At 38.6% G+C, this 22,761-nt stretch overlaps 2 protein-coding genes across 3 annotated transcripts; both read left to right on the plus strand.

The window, feature by feature from the left end:
- Window positions 1-389: 389 nt before the first annotated feature.
- On the plus strand, window positions 390-13,313 carry LOC141899755 (glycine receptor subunit alpha-2-like). Of its 2 annotated transcripts, none has more exons than XM_074786259.1 (10): window positions 390-546; window positions 4,140-4,202; window positions 5,605-5,720; window positions 6,553-6,620; window positions 6,751-6,983; window positions 7,245-7,327; window positions 8,006-8,149; window positions 8,859-9,091; window positions 12,041-12,166; window positions 12,419-13,313. In XM_074786259.1, the coding sequence occupies exons 2-10, from the start codon at window positions 4,168-4,170 to the stop codon at window positions 12,611-12,613; spliced, it is 1,233 nt and encodes a 410-aa protein (XP_074642360.1). In that variant the 5' UTR covers window positions 390-546; window positions 4,140-4,167; the 3' UTR covers window positions 12,614-13,313. The 2 variants fall into 2 exon arrangements, with proteins under 2 accessions (XP_074642360.1, XP_074642359.1); XM_074786258.1 differs by lacking the exon at window positions 390-546 and adding an exon at window positions 4,006-4,057.
- Window positions 13,314-21,001: 7,688 nt separating this feature from the next.
- LOC141898996 (arylsulfatase J-like) lies at window positions 21,002-22,342 on the plus strand. The gene has a single exon (XM_074785144.1). The coding sequence runs from the start codon at window positions 21,017-21,019 to the stop codon at window positions 22,340-22,342; it is 1,326 nt and encodes a 441-aa protein (XP_074641245.1). The 5' UTR covers window positions 21,002-21,016.
- The last annotated feature ends 419 nt before the right edge of the window (window positions 22,343-22,761 follow it).

A 22,761-nucleotide genomic window follows, 5' to 3' on the forward strand; every position in this document is an offset into this window, starting at 1 on the left:
TGCTACGAATTTTGTGCTTTTTCTTATTATAGAAAAAAAATATCGTAATGCACAAAATCGTCCTAGTGTCGCATCTGGACCAGTTCGGTTGAGAACTACTCAGGATTAAGGTCTTTGGAAGGTTCGAATTGAATAAAATCTTAAATCGTGTGACCCGCGCAACCGGTTATACACCCGCAAAATACAGAATCGTTGAAAGCTGATCAAACCGTATAACATTTTGGTAACATGTGCCGCGATTATATTAAGAAGAATCCCATTGTTCTTGGCAATCTACCCCACCACAGCCTTCAGTCTAATAGCTTTACATTTCCTTTTGATTATCATATCACTCTGCCGTAATGCCACAGCTGTGGTTATCTCCCGCGTTGGTCGGCATAGACTTCGCTGCTGCTGACAGGTCGCTTTGGTGGTCGTTGTCTTGCTACTGCTAACGACAGGTGCTTGAGAGCATATAGCTAAAAAAAATAACGTAACTTCAAAGTGGCCTTAGAGATTAGAGCCGGGCCAAGCGTTTAGTGGTAGCATATCGTAGAGAATTTGACGGTAAGTGAATTACATTTTATCCAATCATTAATTTCAGTATTTCAAAGACAATACAATATTCAATTTCTTGTTCCTATATATTTTCTAAGAGTTTTAAACATACCTTAAAAAACTATTCCAATCTGATTTCCACATTCAAAAATTGTCTACGTGGCAAGATTTCAACTGTACGGATGTTGTATATTTCGATGAAAATATCTAAAGGAAGTTGGTATCAAGCCAGCTGCGCGTTCTTTCGTACGATCTTTTGATGCCTTCGTTAATTACTTGGGCTTTTGATGTTTGTTGGCGATTAAGAAATTTTACAGTTACGCTTGTAGACAATTTATTTTCACGAAACCTTCCATGTAAAAACGTATTTCGTTTGAAATGCCGCAGGCTTATATGGATGGAAGCCTCGGCAGAGAGAATTATTATTATTATATCGATACAGAGGATGGAATTGATTAATTAACCACGTCATTATTAATATATCGTTTAGAATATATTATGTATTATATATCGGTATTGTATCGAAACTTGAAATCGATTATTGTCTTTATCTTTATAATCGCGACCTTACACTTCACTCGGCGCCGGGTCATTTGAACTCTATTCTACTGACGCTGGCCATTGTCTACAAAATGAAATCCTCAAGTCACTCAATCTATTGATTATTTTGTTTATCTTTCTATTGATCTTTTAAATGAAGGGAGAGTATATGTGCTAAATTATCTGGGCTCGGGTTCTGAGCCTGGCCAGACTCTCCTCTCCAAGACCACGTTCTTTCCTAAGTATCGCGTATAAATGATATGCACTTGTTTTGACGATTCGCGATTAACACTAACGCAAGATTTTGCATTTCATCTAAATCACATAATAACAAACGGAGAATTTCTTTAGTAATTTCCCGTTTGAAACGGTTCATGTCAAAGTGTTTTTTTTTCTGCCACATGGTATCAAAAACACCGTCTGAAATCTATGAAAACGGTTTTTTAGTTTTTTTTCCTTTAGCAAAAAACAAATCTACTAAACCTTTAAGTGTAAATATACGATCCAATTCAAGAACCCATGGTTTTCCATAAATCCTGCCTGGTTTTCAGAAAGTAGATTTTTAGTCGAAGACGGATTATTCCGCATGGTGATCAGCTTGCCGAGACAACTAAACATGGGTTTTTTTCTGGGTCGCTGGTTGCCCTTTCCTTTATAGGAATTAAAGTTCCTACTGACCAACTACCGGGATAAAACTTGTATCAAGCACACTGTTGAACACTTATCATACATGGTAAAATAAACCCTTGGGCTGTTTTCAATATTTCGTTGGTAATTTCATCTTTACCTGGATACTTATTAGTTTTGCAAAGAATTGATCCTTTTCAGATTTCATCTGATGATGTAAAATGCCGATTTAGCGCATTATCTGATATATTATATAAATATATATGTGATGGTGATTGATATTGCACCTCTCACAAATATGCATAGAAATTAGTGATTCCATGGACATTGCAATGCCTAGCATACATGCTTCGAAAGCAAAAATGAAAAGAGTGGCATATACAGACTGTAGACTTGAATATGTCTCAGGTCATATAACATTTAGAGTGGCATGATCATGATCCGTCATGACCAAAAGGTCAAATTAAAGCATGCATTGACTGTCATTTATTAGAATGCGATAATATTGGAGATCTTTTGTTCTGCTTGTGCACAGTTCTAAATTGGATGATTTTGGTGTATAGGCGCAAGCAAACATGTAATTTTACGTTCGCGCAAGAGACAAACACCTTGGCCAGGTTTTATATACTGGCATTAACTTTAAGGTTAACTGAATTTGAAATGAAGTTAGCCCCCCGGGTAATGCCAGTTTTATAAACACTGACCCCTGTTCCACGATATTAAATCGCCACACTTCATGTAGACGCCTGTTACGTTCCCCGCATGTGCGGTGGGTTTGTAAGTTGTCATCATGGACACCAACGAATTATGAGGGAAAATCATCCGTTTTTCAAGATCAAAATAATTCGTGTACCGACGACGTTGTCGTACAGTCGACGTTGTCGTTGTATAGAGATCTGTAGACGACAATGAGATTTTGAGATTCAAAATCCATAGAAGCAAAAACGGTACAAGTCTCATTTTCTTATGAGTAATATATATTTATTATAGCGAACGTAGCGAATAGTTACATTATCCCCTCTTCAGGCATAGCACAAGTGATTAAATTTTAATGTCATACTGGTATTTATAAATCAATAAGACGAAGCTAATTGCTGAGTGAAGATATTTGACTAGTCGAGTAAAATCCCACAATAAAAGAATTAGATGACCTACTAGATAACCTACTAATTGTGAATCCTACCTACTACGAAGGGTGGTTGGTAGTAACCACCCGAAATATCTCTTATATGTTTTAATAAACATTTTATCATCTAATTCTTTTATTGCGGGATTTTACTCGTTTCGTTTTATCACGGATATTGTGATCTACCATTGATTCATATTTGACTAGTAGTTAATTATTCAAAAACATTGAGAATGAATCCTGACCGGTGTTCGAATAGTTGTTGATTAAGGGAGGGCTGTTGAGTTTTGATAAAAAGTGCTTCTCTAATTTTGCGATCTAAATCAGAAGATCCTTTATCTAAAATTTTGAAATTCTTTTCGCTAAACAGTCACGGCAATTTGACAGATGTTGGCCAATTGCTGAAGTCTTAAGTTTGTGCGCCCTGACTCTTGTTGCTAGGTGTCTTTTTGTTTTACCTATATAGGCAGTGTTTATATCACATAAACAAGCGTACTTGTAAACAATCATAGCTTTCAAGGATTTAGGAGTCGGACATTCAAGTGAAAAGAAATTCTTAATCTTAGTGGCTACGAACGAGCATTGAAGTTCTATTTACGAATTCGATTTGAACAGTTCCTTTAACATTTTCTGAAACATCTAATCGTAGATTAGATGTTTCATATTTTCAACGATGTACTGAGCTACGGGTGTGTCCAAAGGCCCTACTATTTAAACCCTTGAAGCTGAATGAATACAGAAGATTAGACAACATAAAACTCGGGATTCTGAAAAACCAAATTGGAAACTTATGGAAAGACCTCTTTTCAACCGAAAGGAAACTCAAAAAATTGAAATCCGAAATCTGTGGGAAGTTAACTTGGATCCAAATTATAGTATGGCTAACTGGACTGAATCCACTGGGCAAAAGAGTGTCATATGACACACAAAAACGGCATGAAAACAAACTTCTCAACTTATGGAAACAGCAGCGCTATCCTGCATATATTACTCATTAGAAAATGAGATTTGTACTGTTTTTTGCTTCTATGGATTTTGAATTATCTAGACTCTCTACCTAAGATCTACTTATAGATTTTGAGATGTCTATGTCCGGGCGCGTTTGTGGTCACGCTCTCATTGGTAATTGTTAACGTTACACGCTTTTCCAAACTGCGCACGGGTCTTAAAGCGCACGTCTGTAGAGGTAATGCTCGGACGTCATATAAACTTGGACGTCAAATAACGGTATACTGTGAATTTTGTTCTATGTTTAAGTGTTGATTTCTATTAAGACGATATCCCTATATATATTCTAACATTATTTCAGGTAGTCAACTAGCTAAGACTTTTTGAAGATGTTCGGAGGAATAATTGCATTTCTCATCGCCAGGTAAGATTTTGACCTTATTGGGTTTTATTGACGCATATCTTGAGTCTTACGGAACAAAAATTCGCTGTGATACGTTGTAAATTAGTTTTCCCTCGGGCTATTACTATCGGCGCAGTACAGGTTCTCATTACATACGACATAACCTCTCATTGAAATATCAAAATATCTTTGTTGAATATCAATCACTTCGTATGGGCAGACTCTACTGGTTTAGATTTTTTTGTAGTTGTTTGGTATAGTAGAGCTGAAATAGATGATTTATAAGGATCTTCTGGGTCTGATAACGGGTTTGGATTTGTCCTTTGGCATGGTGGATAAGGTGTTTGACTCATAACCGAGTTCGAATCCTAGTGAAACCATGTTATTCAGGCACGATCAGTGCCGGGCGACTCACTGATTTAACAACAAAAGTCCGTACCTGGCAAAAATCTTCAACATGATGAAGTTGGCCAGTAATAGGTAGAAGTAGGTAGAAGAATTATACCTAAAAATCCTTTATTTCACCCTTTAAACCCTATGCTTCTTGCCAAATACTTAATGAATTGGAAATATTTCATGCCAAAATTATGTCGGTCTTTACACTTTTGAACCCTTGTGCTCTGAAATGAACGCACGCCAACAATAAACCAGATTGTTTCTACATATGGATTTTGCAAGCAACAGATGAGATGAAGTGTCGCGTTCTTCTATAAAAAAAAGCTTGTTCGCGACCGAAGTAAAGGTCGCTGCACTGTTTTTGCCATTTTGATGAAATAAATTGGCATTGCCTTTAAATTTCATGGACTAAGTAGTACAATATCAAGTTATAATATTAACGAATTTCTTCAACCTAATCACGACATCCTCACTGACAATACGCGGAAGATAAAATCGCTATAATCATAAATTCACCGCCGTGTCTCTCGCACAACCAATAAAGATTGTCCTTTGTTGTTGTGCATGCAATCGTTTTTAGATTAGATGAAAAATAATATTAGCCTCGAAGCGTGCCTTCGCCGTGCACCTGTTCAAGTGTTTTTGTCTGTGTTGTCGCGGTACATAGAATGTCTTGAGTAAGATGACAATAGATTTATGGTCATACACAATCGATATTTGATTCGAAATACACAAGGAAAACGTGAAAAGTATATGACTTTCTAAATAGTGCTGATGTCGATATATCATAATGGCGTGTAGGCTACAGCTGTAACAGCTGAGGCAGATTTCACGCCGTGAGACCACATAACATGTACAATAATCGGTTCTCAAGCTGTTTGATTAAAAGTTTGAATTGATACTGGTAAACAGATATAACCCGTGTATTACAAGAAAACCCCACCTTTACATAAGTTATTCTGAGAACTGAAATATGACAAGAAAGAACTTTCATGAAAGAACGTCCATGTTTATATATATTTTTTAGCCAAATGGCCGTTCTTGTGATGGAGCGAGGTGTTGGCGCGACAGAAAACGCTTCGGTTTTTATGGAAAATCTGATGAAGAATTACAACAAAAAAGTGCGACCATTCGCCGACGAAGGTATTTGTTTGTCACGTAGAGTAAACACAGCTGGAGCGGATCCAGGATTTCCAAGTGGTGGGGGGGGGGGGGCAGATGGGCGTGTCGATGCTCTGCTCTTGTAAAATAAGTCGCCTTTCCATGCATTGAAATGTACCTTGTAATATAGCGTTGAAAAACTGAAAATGAATGATTAATGAAATTTTCGAAAGGGGGACTCCCGCGTCCTGTACGGGCTAGACAATAACTACCAGCGCATCCTGAATTTACTTTCTTATCTTTCTTATACCTGCGGCGAGAGACAAACAGTCAAATATGTTCGAATTTTAGATTCTCATAATAATCACAGTGGGATATTTCCCGTTGTTGATATAGTTCGGCTTTTTTTGGTTATAAAATCAGTGACAAGGGCAAATAAGTGCATTTCATTTTCCGAGACAGTGCACCAAAAATAAATGCAACTAAACGACAATAAGCATGACCGCGAACGTATAACAAATAAGAAAAATAAATATGAAATCTATATGAATTCTGTCTTTCACACCTACATAAACCCAAACATTCATGATTTTTTAAATAAAATCAACAAGAAGGCAACGCCCCTTTTGATGATATGGGCCTATTGGTCTATAGGCTTTTTGTTAGGCTGTTTTATGTATAATGCTATAGCATTTGTTTTTTAAACATTTTGGAAATAGACTACGTAAAAGAAAATAGTCATGCAATCTCAGAGAAGGCTACAGAATTGAAATGTTTAATGTCTGTAAAAAGTGTGATAAATGACGATAGTACGACGATAACCGTCATATCGATCGACATTGATGTTTTAATTGTCGCATTCATTTGTTTTCAGAAAAGCGATTGGATGTATCGTATAAGTTACACATCAATTCCATTGGCTCAATCAGTGCCATGCATTCGGTAGGTGTCTTTATTAAATCAATACGCTTTCACAGCGTTGCCCATCTGGCTTGATATGGATGCTTCGAAATATAGTCAATATTATCGCATCGTGTTGATTTTCTCGGGTTTTCTTGCATTATTGAAACAGGAATTTTCAATGGACTTCATTCTACAACAGTCCTGGGTAGATCCCCGCTTCAAATACGATTCGAAGGTTGACAGTCCTGACCACGATCTCGAGTTCGGTTACGAAAGGTTCGGCGACATATGGGTGCCCGATACGCACATCAAAAACGCGAAGAGCGCCGGCACACTGTCAGTAACAGTGCCGAATGTTCGCCTGACTATCGAACCAAGTGGTCAGATTCATTATAGTCAAAGGTAATAAAACCTATATAAAACGTATCCAGGCATGAATCAATGGTAATACGTTGTGCTCCTGGGGAATTTTCAAAGGAAAGATAACTACAGATGGTTGCGTGCAGATACCTCGGCTACGACTTGCTCTATCTAGTGCTGAAAGGCGCTTGATAATTCCATCCAATTATTTTTTTATGTTTACTGTAATAAACTGTATTATAATATATTATCTACGTACCATACATACATACCAAGGTTAAACTTAAATCGCTGCTTTTTCAGACTTACTGCGCGGATGTCTTGTAAAATGGATCTTCACTTTTATCCGTTTGATACGCAAACATGCGGACTTGCTCTACAACCATGTATGTAGAGATTTTATATAACGTTTTGTTTTTAAGCATTTTTAGAAGAAATCTAGAATCTAAACTTATGACTTATAGCAACATATTTCTTGAAATATGGGCTCCACCCGTAGGTCAGTGGCCACATGCCCTTGAATACAAAATCGGGAGCATTCGCAACTTAACATGTCAACAGGTCAAACAGGTTTTTGGGCTACAGAGTACCGGCAAGATAGAGGTAATGCACCTGACGTCAAACGAGAAACGCAAGTGAAATAAACACTATCGCGACCGAATTGAAAACATGCCTCTAGAAATTTCCTAAAAATCAATGTTAGATTATTAGAAAGCACGGAAAGAAGCTGTTCTCTCGTGCAATCGAATAATTCCATATGTGCGTCATATCAATTGAAATGCCGTTCATCACTTTATCGCCATGTGTGTCATGCATCGCTCATATCATTTACTGATTCGTCAAAACTCACGAGTTAGGAATTAAATGTCATCGGTAATGATAGATATTTTGACAACCAACGGCATATTTATTCACAAAGTTTGAACATTTAATTTTCTTAAGATTTTTGATCTGTTGACATATAAGTCAATAAGTAATAACAAAAATCTATTACTTTGTGAATCTTTTATAAAATGCCGGTTGGATATAACCTGTATTTTTATGTTCGAAATGTCTATTTACAGTTGGACACACGAGCGACCACGTGAATGTCATGTGGGCAGACGACAATCCAGTAGAATTCGAGGAGAATTTCTCCGTAGCCGAGTTCGATTTCAAATCGCTGAGGACTACTTACAAAAATTGTTCAAGGGTCTTTCCATTTTCAGGTATATATGATAATACGGGCATACGAGTAATAAAAAGTACGAATAGACATAGCACACGAAAAGTACAAATGTAAATTAACAGGCTCTCATCGATCAGGAGGATCGAACTCGGCCTCGTCCAACCTTGTACGTTTTAGAGTTCATGGTCCACCTAACCGGCAGATAAATTAATCCACTTCTACTGAGTTAGTGAACTTGCCTTTCTGAACTAGTATTCAAACTAATCATAGTCATGTATAGAGAAGCACACAGTTGCAAGACCCCTATAGCATAATAGATCTACAATAAAAACCTTCAATAAATCAAAACCGTATCTGATCAATGCAAAAGATCTTGACCTTGAGATATGTGAAAAGAAATAATAGATCCAATGACTTAACATCTGCGAAAAATGCACTGTAGCCTGCTTATTTCTAAATGTGAGTTTATAGAATGAGATGCTTGATCAGATTATTTACATACGTGATACAACATATGCATACGTTGGTAAAACGATTGAAACGATTTCCATTTTAAGATAGAGACATTAGAGCCAATTTCATAGAGACCGACCCAGCTTGAGTCAAGGTTGATCTAGAATTGCAATTACCGAGTTCATTCTGAGAAGTCGTATGGTTGTCTTGTTTCATCTCAATAAACGAGCATTTTGACAAGCTCCGATTCGTCAGAGGATATAATTCGAAATTTGTCATTAATTCTTATCTTCCAGGGGGACATTTCTCGTGCGTGTCCGTGTATTTTACGATGGATCGAGACTATGGTTTTTATATTTTGTCGATAATCGTGCCAACAGCTCTGGTGATATTCGCCGCATGGGCATCTATGTGGGTGGACGTTGGCGCCGTGCCTGCTCGAACAGCCATAGCATTGATATGCCTCATGACTATTTCAACGAAATCATCCGGATTATTGCAACATTTACCGAGGGTTACTTACGTTAAGGTAATCGAACTGCGATGAGCATATATCTAGACTGAATGATTGTCACGTAGGGATAAAAATGTTAATTGTTCCTGACCTCGATAAATCAGTAGACATAGATTTCAATCACAACCACCTAATTCACATGTGATGATGTAACTAAGCTGTTTTTAGCCCATTTGGGACTTAAGTCCCAGCGGGCTATTGCGTTCACTAATCGTCCGTCGTCCGTCCGTCTGTCCGTTCGTCCGTTCGTAGACGGAATCCAGTTATTATGGGAAGTTTCTAACTCATAAACGGTTTAAGATAACTTACTATAAATTCTATGGATGGGTTATCCTAGCGACCGTGGGTAACTGATTAGATTTCAGGCCGTGTTCGTCAAAGGTCAAGGTCACTAGAAGCTGTTATGTATTTATCATTTCCGGGCTCTATCTCATAGATGGTTTAAGATAATTTGGTGACAATTTTTGGATGGGTTATCCTAAATACCATGAGTAACTGATTACATTTCGGGTCCTGTAGGTCAAAGGTCAAGGTCACCAGGAGCTTTTTTGTATTTTTCATTTCCGGGCTCTTAATTCATAAACAGTATAAGATAACTTTGTGAAATTTAATGGATGGGTTACCCTAAAGACTGTGAGTGAGTGCTTAGATTTCGAGTCCTGTAGGTCAAAGGTCAAGGTCACAAAAAGCTGTTTTGTATTTTTCATTTGCTGCCTTCGGAAATAGGTCGACATACAACACTCGGGGTGTATTTTACACTCAGGCGTGTCACCTTATGTGGGGGCATTAGTCGTCTTCGGCGACATTCTAGTTGAGCTTTGGTCACCAGAGGGCGTTGAATACTGGATTAACTTAGTATTTCCATATTATATTGGTAACTAGGCATAGTTTGTTACCGCACTCAATTACATAATCGTAGCTGCTGACGTGTTCTATGATTGTGGTGAGTTTCAAGGTCATTGGTTTTGTATATGGCCACCATGGGGCGTCGAACAATTCAATAACTTAGTACTTCCATATCATATTCGTACCTATGCATATTTTGTTACCACCATCGATTGGAAAGTTGTAGCTCATGACATGGTCTATAATTGTGGTGAGATTCAAGGTCATTGGTTTTTGAATATGGCCACCAGGGGGTACAATAATATAGTATTCTCTTATTATATTTGCACCGAGGTTTATTTTGTTGCCATGATCAATTGAAAAATTGTAGCTCGTGACATGGTCTATGATTATGGTTAGTTTCAAAGTTTCAAATATTTCCACATCATAGTGGTAACTTGGCATATTTTATTTCCACAATCAATTTCAAAATCGTAGCTGCTGACATTTTCTTCAATTGTGGTGAGTTTCAAGGTCATTGAATTTTTTTTGTTGAACATTTGAAACCATTTCTTATGGGGCACGGTGTCCCTGGACCCCTAGTTATGCAGTTACTCAACTAAATGCGTAACCATCTCAAAATACAGTATGCAGATTATCCACGTGACGTCACAACGCATCATATATATATCTGGACTTGGCTAGAATGGTAATGAGAATATTAAAAATATTTGGTAGTTTGTTCGTAGGTCGTAGGATGTGTTGTCGAAAACTGTCGGATGTTGGTAGTAGTTTATTTGATGCTGACCCAAGTTGTTAACTAACAACCAATTTGTCTAAGTGGCTATTTTGGCTGATCGCAAGATGTAAGGGAGTATAATTAGTTTTTCGCATGCCTCTGCCGTTGTTATCAATGAAGAACCAAGCTGTTGCAATAAATGCTCCAATGACTCCCAAGCGTGGTCTTTTTGCCATTCTAGAGATTGTACTTTCAAAGCAAATATATATATTGTGGTAGAACGAACTCGACTATAAACTTACGATGGCTAATCTTATTGTGTTTATATCGACCACGCGACTGTTTTCATCGGAACCAATTTGAAAAAAAGAAGAACATCGGAGCATTTATCTTCGAAGACTAATGCAGGCACAGTATTGTGCCGAGGTTCTCTGATATATATATATATATATATATATATATATATATATATATATATATATATATATATATATATATATATATATATATATATATATATATATATATATATATATATGGCTATACGATACAATTTGGTGAATGGATGGCATTTGAATGGAGCGCATCGACGATGATTCGGTGATCGGTTTCATCTATCGGTTTCTCGGTTTCATTTGATCCGAAAATGTCAAAGCGTTTATCTCTGCTAGTGAGCATCAATGCTATGACCGGAAAATTAAGTGATACTTCATCATCTTGTAGGAATTGGTTGCAATCTTTTTCACATTTTTCTTCAAAACTTTTAAGACGACGACTCTTTCTGACTACATAGTGATAGTATACGAGTTTTGTCTACTGGTTCGGAATTCAGTGTCGAGCTATACCGATACATCTAATAATCTGGTATCCATGCACCATAGATGATTGGTGCCGTTTTCATTCAGAGCATTTTACACTCTCTTTTAGAATGCACGTCCACTACATAAATCAACTGTACTGAATTCATACAATTCTCCCCATACGATCGTTATGAATCTACCAAGCTACCAAATGTTTTCAGATTCGACACCTTGATACGTGCAACAACTTTAATCCATCTATGATGCAAAGCAGATTTCTCAAATACATTATTGCTGCCATTGCTACAGTCGAATGGAGACACGTGAATCACTTTGCTTTTGAGGCTAAGTTGGACTATTCCGTTTTGTAGTCCATGCCCTAATGGAGCAGGTTTCAGATCATACGAAAAGTTATAGCCGTGTGGACTTCTTTCCTGGCTTCTACAAACAACCGGTTCATTATTTGAAACTGATTAGGATATGTACATGAAAATTCATTGATACATATAAACACATGCAGCCCATGGTCTTAAGATTTAATTTTTTTCTCCTGAATTCTTATCTTTTTTCGCTTGAATTCCATATATTGGTATTTTGCAGGTGGTTGACGTATGGATTGTTGGAACTTTGACGTTCGTCATAATTTCGTTTGTAGAATTCGTTCTCGTAAACGCTTTAAATCGAAGGCAAAGGAAATTTAAAGAAGCTGAAGCAAAACGAAAGAGGGTAAGTTATACGTGCGAAACTCGAATATCCAGCAAAATTAATTGAAACCTTTCAGAACAATATGCTCCGTTATGTTATCTTACACCATACCTCACAATATGAAAAGATATGAAATTCAATCAAGTTTTGAATCGCCTTTCCTACTAAATGTGCCAATCAAAATAAAGCCAATGTCGCCTGCACAAAATGTTCTTATCTTGGAATAACGTTCACTAGAATATGTTTGCCTGTACTACTTCAAATTCGTTGTAGGATTACGTCGAAAAACCTGCTTCGCCAGAAACGAAAGTAGAGATAATGCCGCCAGTGGAACCATCGATTACGGGTACTACTTTAGAAAACGCTGCCAGGGTTATCTATCCACTTTTGTTTCTTTTGTTCAACGTTATTTTCTGGTTATATGCGTTCAAATTCTTCGAATCAAGTCAGTCGTCTGCCAATGCATAGATATCGTAGCCTATTCAACGCAAATGGCAAACAGACTAGCCTACGTAGCAAACAATTTTTAAATTTCTAGCATGTTACCGGAACAATCTTAGATTATAGTCGTGCTTTCCTAATCGTAGACAGAAAAAACAATATATTCATGAATTTTCGGCTAACATATTTTACCGTCTGCGCTAGGATTTGAACATGACAATCCGTGAGTCTGTGACCCGTTTCACGACCAGCGCGCATAGCCATCAACAGGTATCACCATTATCCACGAAATTGCGTTTCATTTAGTTCGTAATTTTAACAGATAAGGTGTCAAGACAATTAACGTGATTATGATGGCGATGCATGCAAGAAATGCAGCTGATCTAATGTCCAGATTTCGTACCGTGGCTAAGTCCCGAATCTGCAACGACGATCGAATGTGGTGTGATTTACAATTATGGCGACAATTTTAACCGATGATATAAAAGAAGCTACTTAATCATAACCCTCAGAAGTGCCTTACAACAGAGATTCAAGCGGGTATATTATCTAAAAGGTCCACTATCTTCCATTTTATATTTGTTAATGTTTTCAAATTCGGCTTGTTTAACCGCTCTATATTCTCCATTTAATTCTTAGACTTTTTTATTTATCTATTGTTTTAATATGTGTTTTGGTCATCATGTACAAACAGCATATTTTGCTTTAAACCTTTCCTGTAATGTATTTCGTGTTGATGTTTTAGAAGGAAATATAAAACGATTTTATCGAAAGTAGATCGTGCTTGAGCTGTTTGGTCGGTATCATCTGACTCTGTTGGAAATAAGCTGATCGTTGGTGTTTAAGTCAGCCTCGACGCAGTTCAAATGTCGGAATGAAAATATGCAATATTATGGTGGCTGACAAAGGAAACGCAAAAGCGGATAGTTTCGTTTTTGCTCCATGACTTTTTGCGCCCTAGCAAAAACGAACTTTTCGTTTTTGCTACCGCACAAAAACGAAATATTATAGAGCAAAAACGAACATATTCGTTTTTGCTCTGTGATTTTTTTCGTTTTTGTCAGCCACCATACCATATATCCATGAAATAAGTTATCTAGTTGACATGCAGCAGCCTCTGTTCCTATACCCGACATACTGACGAATTCCAGTCGACAGTGACTTGAGTTTTTAAGGCCATCGCGCACTTTCCGTACACCAGACTGATGCATTCAACGGATCAGGTAAGTACACTGAAAATAGGCTGATTTTTTAAGGCGTCAGAACAACTGGCAAAGCAGTCGGACTTTAACCGTCACCAGGGTCGGATAAAGGGGGTGGTCTTTTGGGTATGGATCCTTGCCTTCTCATTGAGATTACCCTTTTCGTCAAGCCAGAGATCGTGAAAACCTATATCTGACAATAATCTTCTGAACTTGGATCTCTTCAAGACACTGAGGAGGAGACCCAACCATGTGGTCATTTACGTGGCTGCTTTATCCGAGAGCCTTGTCTTTTCCTCTGGACCCAGCCTTACAGTTGTCCTAGATCCACCCCTGCGTCTAGCGCTGTGACATACTGATTATCACGGATTGTATGTTATCCTGGGCCCGGTTTTATAGACTGGTATTACCTTTAACCAGGGGGCTTACTCAATTGATTTGAATTGAGTTAGCCCCCAGGTTAAAGGTTATACCATTCTATAAAACCAGTCCCTGGTCACTGCTGTGTTTATGGGATGCATGGGTATATGTAACTATAGCGTGTGGTCACATGACGAGGTTATGTGAGGTTGTGAATCAGTTGGGCGCTTGACCGAGCATTTTCAAAGTTTCGACTTTCCCATGTTTTCTCCCGATTTAGTCTCAAAAATGATAAACTACCCCATCAGTTCCAAATGGATTTTTATAAAATTCACAAGACGTGTATAACTCCCAAAATATCACAAACGACAACTTTGATCGTTGGAATTTCTGATAGGCCCCTTTGTTCGTCCGAGGGGGGCATTTTACATGTATTCATTTAAGAGTCACAAAAGTAAAATTTTGATTTTTGATGTTTCAGTTTGACGTCAACCGTTTGGATCAAATCTGGGATTTAAAAATGAGGTGGTTCGGCTTTAGCTCCCAAATTGTATATAACAGTTAAAAGGTTGCACCCGCGCGACTTTTTGTAGCCCTTGTAAATACGCTTTAAATCATGATTGACAATCATTTGACTTCTTAGCTCATCTGGTTCTATGGTAGTTTCGATGATGATAACACGTCATAAATTGATAATGGTTTTTAGATGAAAACCGAAAATTCGGAGCTTTGAATGAATTTTCGCAGCTTCGCAAGTTGCTGTTTATCATTTAGTCATTATGTTTTACGGCAAATTCTACCTATTGGGAAAGTCATCATGTTTCCAGACTTTTTCCCAATACTCTTGTCTGAAGGGGTAGAACGGTTTATCGTCAAGACGTTTCAGTGTTTTGAAAATGAGCGCAAATTATTCGCAACAATGGGGACCTCGAGGGACCACCACAAAATGGCGCCTAGAAACTGGAAACTTCTTTATAGCACTGCGAGTTCCCATTGTGGATGCTCGAGAACCACATGTGGCTAGTCTCACGCAGCCACAGGTAGATTGATCAGACGCGTTCGAATGAAGCAAGGAGCAGGCAATAGCATTCGCAAAGCTGAAAGATATTCGCTAGCTCATTTGATCCGGATTCGAAAATGCAGGTGATAACTGACGCCAGTCTAGTTGGTTTGGGAGCAGCTCTAGTTCAGAAACAAGGGAATGAATTCCACGTAGTAATGTTTGCGCATTGTTGCTTGTCAGACAATGAACGGCATTATTATCAGGCGGAGAAAGAAGCCTTATCCGTCGTATGGGCTAGCGAACGATTTCGTATATATCTAGATGGTACGGAATTTAATTCGAAATTTTGACCGAGCACCGGCCACTCGTTTTTAGTATTCGACAAAGTCAAAGCCGTGTGCAAGGCTCGAGCATTTGGTATTTCTGCTGTTGCCGTTTCCCAGCTTACATCGGGAATTGATTGCTGAAACCTCGGTTGTCTTTGACGGTGCGACGAGTAATAAAAACGTAGATACTTGCAATTCAGCAATTCTGAGAGGAACGGGAATATAGATGCCAAAACGACTCCGTATGCGAACCATAGCACTCACATAATATGCGGGACACTAGGGAATAGTCAAATATATGGAGGCCTGGAGCCGATAAATGTACCGAAAATCATTGTGGCGCATACCACAGAGATGTCAGTTGGAATCACAATTACCGCCGACTGAACCGCTGAAACCAACCCCGTTGCCGGTGTCCCCGTGGAAAAATTGCGCAGTTGATTCTCTAGGAGCTTTGCCATCAGACGAGATAATTTTTTAAATCTTAGATTATTATAGTCAGAGGAAGTTGAAATAATGAGGAGACTAAAACGTCGAATTTGATAAACGTTTTGAATCGAATATTACCGAGAGACGGCTATTGCGAAAATTTGAAGGCTGACAATGGTACCCAGTTCATTGCTGAGGAATTCGATACTTACCTTCGTGAATGTGTGATCGAACGTCATCCGACAACCTGCGTTAAGGCCGAGAGGGAACGGCGAAATTGAACGAAAAAATCGTTCATTGATGACAGTTATCAGAATCGCGCATGCTGAATGAATGAATTGGAGGAGTGAACTCGATAGATTTCTATTGGCGAATGGAGAAATTCCCGACTGGAGAAACTCAAAATTATTGTTTAATGGTGAAATTAGACGTAAATTCCCTGAATCTAAAAACCGAGATATCATCAATGATCGTTCGTGACCGAGATTCTGAAAATGAAAGATTTTAGCTATGAAGCGAGGAGCTTATGTGCGTGATATAAATTGCGGGGTTTATTTTTTGCTGAAACAGGAACGCCAGGAACAAGTTTTCTACAAAATTTGAGGATACTCCATATAAAGTCGTCGAAAAGTGCGGGGATCACAACGTTATTGAATCGCCTCAGGGTGTCCGTTGTAGGCGAAATATGTCTTACTGATTCTGGCATGTTTCCTAGGATCCTAGTGTTGGAGAGACGTGTTCCGATTAGTTAGCCCAAGTTAGTTAGTCCTGATGAGGTAGGTTTCGATAAACCTCCGCAGAACCAACCGCATGTTGATAAAAGCGAGTGTTCAGAATCTTATAGTCGTGATTTCGATTTCTGCGTGATAGCGCGGACTGCGATATGTCGCAGAATAGCGTAGATCGTGATTGTCCAGATCCGCCGATTGTACCTCCAACATCGATTTCAACGGGCTGTAATGGAGATATTCTTCGTCGAAGCACGAGGGGTTCTAAATTTCTAAATTGTTTATGTCATAAGTCATCTCCTGAGGAGACCGTACCGATTTGCATAATCCCTCCAGGTGCGGCTCCGGTCGTAGTGACTGGCATCCGTGGAAAGGATTAGGATGCCTGGAGAGGAGTCTCGTCGATATCCTGTGTTCAAATTCTATGGCTGTGTCCACCGTTGCAAGCTTGGAAGAAAATACCTTTGGACTAGTAAATGAAGCTGTCCCATGACCTAGCCGAGTGGGAACAGGCGTTTCTCCAATTACGCGGAATGGGAAATCGACTGAGAGGCACCACTGGCAATCGATCTGATCTGACATAGGGTGCGAGCCATCAGGCTGCATACTATGGTTGCAAATTTAGGCGACAAAACGTCAAAACGACAAAATGGAAATCTTTTAGAAAACTTTGGCAAGCTGAAGACAAAAGATACTGCGCCAAGACACTAAAACAACCGTTTTGCATACCATGCAATTTTCATGGCCCGTATCCAAAAGCGGATTCAGAGGCCAATTTCGAAGGACATGTAACATCCAAAAATGGTATTTTGATGTCGAACAGGTCATTATTATAGTAGTAATCTCGCACTGAGGAACGTCAGTTTTATTTTAGGGTCGAATTCAAGGAGTTTGATTAATCATCATATCATTAGTAGAGACAAGTGTTTTAGGTCCAAAAGGGCACTAAGATGTCGAAAAATGCAAAATCATAAATTATGTGTACTCCCGCATTTTTTGAACTCGTCATATTCCAAAAGGCAACTGCGCTCCCGCACTGAAATTCCTTCGTTGACAAAAGGAGAAAGGGCACTTGGATCTGCCCCTGCCGTATTAGCCACCATTTTAGGGTACAGTCGAAGATTTACCGTGGAGAGGTGAAAAGCTATTTCCATTTGAATCATGTGTTTAGACAATTCTCGGTTAGTATTTGGCCTAGGATTAAGGCATCTAGTTACAACTCAGCTCAAGTCAAGCTAACCAGAAAACACTGTGGAAAGAAGCCCGAAAGTTAAATTTTTGTCTAAACCAATTACCACTCACTCAAGAGGAATTCGAAAGAGGAAAATAGTTTTGGAGTTTCCAAATGTACTGGTTACGCGTTTAAAGATTAATTTGGGTTTACAGATAACATGTTGATGTTTGACGTTGAAAATGAAATATTGATGAGACGACTGTATGACCAACAACATCTTCTGTATTGTGGATTGTTCTGTGTCTATTGATTTACATAATCATTTCAATCCGTAAGCACTATTGGCCAATGATCCCATTGTTTTTCTAATTTGATTAATGGCAGGTAGCCCACCCATGGTTAACTATTTCGAATCGTCGTGGATCTACCGTCTTTATACAAATAGGCCTTTTTTGTAACTTTTTTTTGACGCCTTATAAAACGTTACCATTATGAAACCTAAACAATGATAACCATTCAGCGTCATTTTACAAACGACAACCGTAAATCGATGTGCAAAACGTCACAGGTTTATGTGTACACATACAAGCTATTTGGCAAAATATTATTGATAAAGATGTAGAATGGCTCCCTGGGATTATATAATGACCTCTATTTGAACGTCGAAATGTTATATCGCATCGAATATCATGAGAAGACGTATTGTAATAGTAAAGGATGTATGATTATATCAGGGGCGGCAGGGATAAATAGAAATGATAAGTAAATCGGATTATTCGGTTAAATGGCGGATGTATACACGATTTGGAAGTCTGATATAAAAGTCAGACCCTGACATGGGGATGCTAGTGGAATGACGAAGCTATCTACGATCTGAGTTGGGCCGGCGTGAATTTCATCGGCGGCTACAAGCGGTCTATATACAAACGTGTAAACATATAATTTCAATATTCAAATGTTTTAGAAAATATGTTCGATATTAGACGTATGCAGGTTTCATGAGATTAGCAATTTATAATAGCATAGCTGTCATATACGGCTCCGCGTCCACTGATGGCATGTGTATAAGGTGACAATTCAATTCAATACTTTATTGATCCTTATTACATTGAAATTCCGGGATAAAATTCCAAAAATCAATAAATTTACAAATTTTGAAATAATAAAATACAAGACACCGGGTAATTCATACAGAATAACATGAATAAGTTAATTATATGACAATGTCTACTTTAACCCAGACTCAAGTCTAGGATATCAAGTGACAGCCAGACCGGGCCCCAGGACCGGGCTGGCTGGCTACACGATATGCTCGAAGTCACGATGAAGCAGACATCAGAAGAGCTCTTTCTTCAACCATGGAGGCAATGAAGTTGCAGACCAGCTTAGAGGCAAAAGTGAATCGAATTCACAAGTTGACAATTTTTTTTTTAATTAGACCAGTCGAAGACTGTATCATCTACCCAATCGCCAAATCTCATAATTCCCAAAATTTCTTAAAACTTCGATTTCAAATTTGCAATTCCACATTAGCTTATACCAGAAATTCTACATTTTTTCGCAGGCGTCAAATAATTTATTAAAGTTAATTTTCTTGTTAACTTCTAGGAAGGGATAAGATGTTTAAAATGTTTTTTTTTTGTTTCACTTCAAACATTTCCGTCGGTGGATCCGTAATCGAGGTAATAAGAAAACAGATTTTAACAACTAGACATCATCCTGGTAGCGATTCGAACCTGGAAGGCTATCGGCCTAATTATAGTCTGCCAGGATGCAATTTTCTGCACTCCTAGTCCTGGCTCCTTGCACTATAGGGTGCATGAATGCATAAACCAATCGGCCAGGATCGCCCCAGGATCCGAAAGCGGTTGTGCCGAATTGATGGACGAAGCGATTTCACGGAGCTGTCCATTTAAAAGAGGGAAAGCTTCGACTGAACACTACACGATCCATCGAAATCGAATCCGACGAAAGCCCGGGCACCCACATAAACGTGATCCAAAAGTAAAGTATTCTTCATAATACATGGAGTCCTGGCTGGTGTTAGGATATATGTAATGCACGTGTTCTATTTTTCCTTTTTAATATTCAATTAAAACTATGAATGACCTTCTAAAAGATAATATGGTTCCTGATTTGGGGCCATGTAAAAAAATTACAAACGTCGCAAATTTTTTTTACAAACTTCTCAAAGTTCGTTTTATCGTGCGATAAAACGAACTCCTTCGTTTTAGTGCCACGTTAAAACCAAAGATTCGTGGCGCGATAAAAAGAAAGTTACCGTGATGAAACGAGAAAAAGTCGTTTTATCGCTGGATAAAACGAAATTTTTCCTAGGCTGAACAATGGTGGCTGATTCGGGCCATGTAAAAAAAGTTACCGCTTGATAAAACGACTTCTTTGTTTCATCGCGCGATAAAATGACTTTTTTCTCGTTTTATCGTGGCAACTTCACGTTTTAATGTGGTAATTTTCGTTTTATCGCGCGATAAAATGAACTTTTGGGCGTTTTTAGAAAAAATCTGAGACGTTTGTAAATTTTTTTTTGCATGGCCCGAATTAAGCCACCATACTGAACACTAGATAAATTACCATATATTTCTGACATCAATGAACTCTCATAGAAGTGTAAGCGAACTGCTTCTATGTTCAAACATATATAATTACGTATATTTGTGTCAAGTTCTTCATTCGTTGTCTCTAAAACCGGTCGATATAATGGGGCGCTTGCCTCATGACATTTTACAGATCACATGATAATCAATAGATTAAAGCTTTCCAGTTTGCACTTCATTTCAACAGCTGTACTGTTATCGACAACAACGAAACAGCAGAGGATCAATTACGAAGGTACTTACACTAACACATGATGACAAATATATATATGACAAGTCTATATCAACTGTAACGAATCTTTCATACTTGTTAGAGAATTATTTGATTTATACAAGTGTATTTTCGAGAGTTTGTTCGTGAATAGCTACCGTTGCCGCTTTTCTGACATGTTCAGTCCCATAGAAAACTGATTAGCAAAGATGTTTACATTTTTCATATTTCGTGGTGATTCAATATATTCCAGATGAAATTGTTGTTTTTAATCGCCATCGCGGCGTCACTCGCGCAGGCGTGTTCGGCGAAACCACCGAATATCGTCTTCATCGTTGCAGACGACCTGGGGTGGAATGACGTCAGCTGGCACAATCCCGACATGAAGACTCCAAATCTTGAAGGTTTAGCGAGAAATGGAATCATCCTTAACCAATCGTACGTTCAGCAGGTGTGTTCTCCGTCGCGGAGCGCCTGGTTAAGCGGTTATTATCCTTATCACACCGGTCTACAGCACGGGGTCATACGGCCTTACGCCGCTTATGGACTTCCGTTGAATATCACGACATTGCCTGAGAAGTTGAAGCAGGCTGGCTACCGCACACACATAGTCGGCAAATGGCATCAAGGATTCTGCAACTGGAGATATACCCCGACATATCGCGGTTTCGATTCTTTCATGGGATTTTATGTCGGTTCTGAAGATTATTACACCCATACCAGGATGAATGGTCTGGATTTCAGATTCAACGAGAAACCGCTGCGAACGTTCAATGGCACTCATAGTTGTTACGTATTTACTCAAAGGGCGCGTGACATTATCAAAACTCACAAACAAGAAGAAGGTCCGTTGTTTTTGTACTTACCTTTCCAGAACGTCCACAGTCCTCTCCAAGTCCCAACACAGTACGAAGACCTTTATCAAAACATTCGAAATCAACCACGTCGAATTTATTCGGGGATGGTCTCAATGCTCGACGAAGCCATTGGAAATGTAACTTCTGCTTTGAAAGAAAGTGGAATGTACGAAAATACTATCGTAATCTTCACTACCGATAACGGCGGTCAACCGGCTAGCGCAGGCAATAACTGGCCACTTCGTGGTGCCAAAGCCACATTATGGGAGGGTGGAACGCGAGGTGCGGCATTCATCCATAGTCCGTTGTTAAAAAAGTCTGGCTACGTTTATGACGGTATGATACATGCGGTCGACTGGTTCCCGAGTATTCTTTCTATGGCATCTGTTCAAACTGATGATGATATAGATGGCGTGGACGTTTGGTCTAACGTTATCAACAACATGGATTCGCCGAGGAACACATTCGTTTACAACATCGATGAAATTTCGAAAAAAGGCGCCATTCGCGATGGTAATTTCAAACTCATAGTGGGAAATCCTGGCTCTAAAGATGGCTGGTACCCCGTACCGAAACTTAGTTCTGACGGTATACCGACACACAACGTACACAGAAGGGAAGATAATCTTATTTTTCGGAGCTGGCCATTCGATCAGGTGAAACTGTTTAATTTGAGCAATGATCCGACTGAACACTACGATCTATCGAAATCAAAACCGATGGTAGTCGAGAAAATGCTCCAAACGTTTCAAAATCACTTGAAAAGTTTGGTACCGGCAAAACTAAATAAGCGGGATCCAAAATCTAATCCAAAGTTCTACAATGGCACTTGGAGCCCAGGCTGGTGTTAACAGTTGAATTAAGTTAAGCTGGATAGTTAAGCTGGATTTAAATTTTCGAAATTTGAGCGCAAAAGAGGTAAAAGGTCAATGAATTATGAAACCTTGACAGTCTTATGATAAGTTCAAAAAACTAGAACAATAAATATATGTAGGCCTATATGTACAAAATCACAGTAGTTTACTTTCTGTTATCTTGTTCACCCACTAAATTTTCATGATGTTATTTTTTTGGGATCTGAAAATAGGAATTGACAGTTATTCATTTGATTGGTAAATTCGATTTGATTTGATTTGGTGTCTCTTACAAATCCACCACACCTGCCGGGAGCGAAACAGGGGTTTGATTTTGAAATCGGAAATCGAAGTACAGATATACATTTATATAGTTGTGTGATCGACGGTAGGATTAACAGACTTTTACGTATTAA

Source organism: Tubulanus polymorphus, chromosome 2, assembly GCF_964204645.1.
Source record: "Tubulanus polymorphus chromosome 2, tnTubPoly1.2, whole genome shotgun sequence".
Taxonomy (NCBI): domain Eukaryota; kingdom Metazoa; phylum Nemertea; class Palaeonemertea; order Tubulaniformes; family Tubulanidae; genus Tubulanus; species Tubulanus polymorphus.

Coding starts and splice junctions, on each gene's coding strand:
- LOC141899755 (XM_074786259.1), top strand. CDS start 4,168: ATGTTCGGAGGAATAATTGCATTTCTCATCGCCAG. Junction 8,150..8,858: donor AAGGGTCTTTCCATTTTCAG/GTATATATGATA, acceptor CTTATCTTCCAG/GGGGACATTTCTCGTGCGTG. Junction 12,167..12,418: donor CTGAAGCAAAACGAAAGAGG/GTAAGTTATACG, acceptor AATTCGTTGTAG/GATTACGTCGAAAAACCTGC.
- LOC141898996 (XM_074785144.1), top strand. CDS start 21,017: ATGAAGACTCCAAATCTTGAAGGTTTAGCGAGAAATGGAATCATCCTT.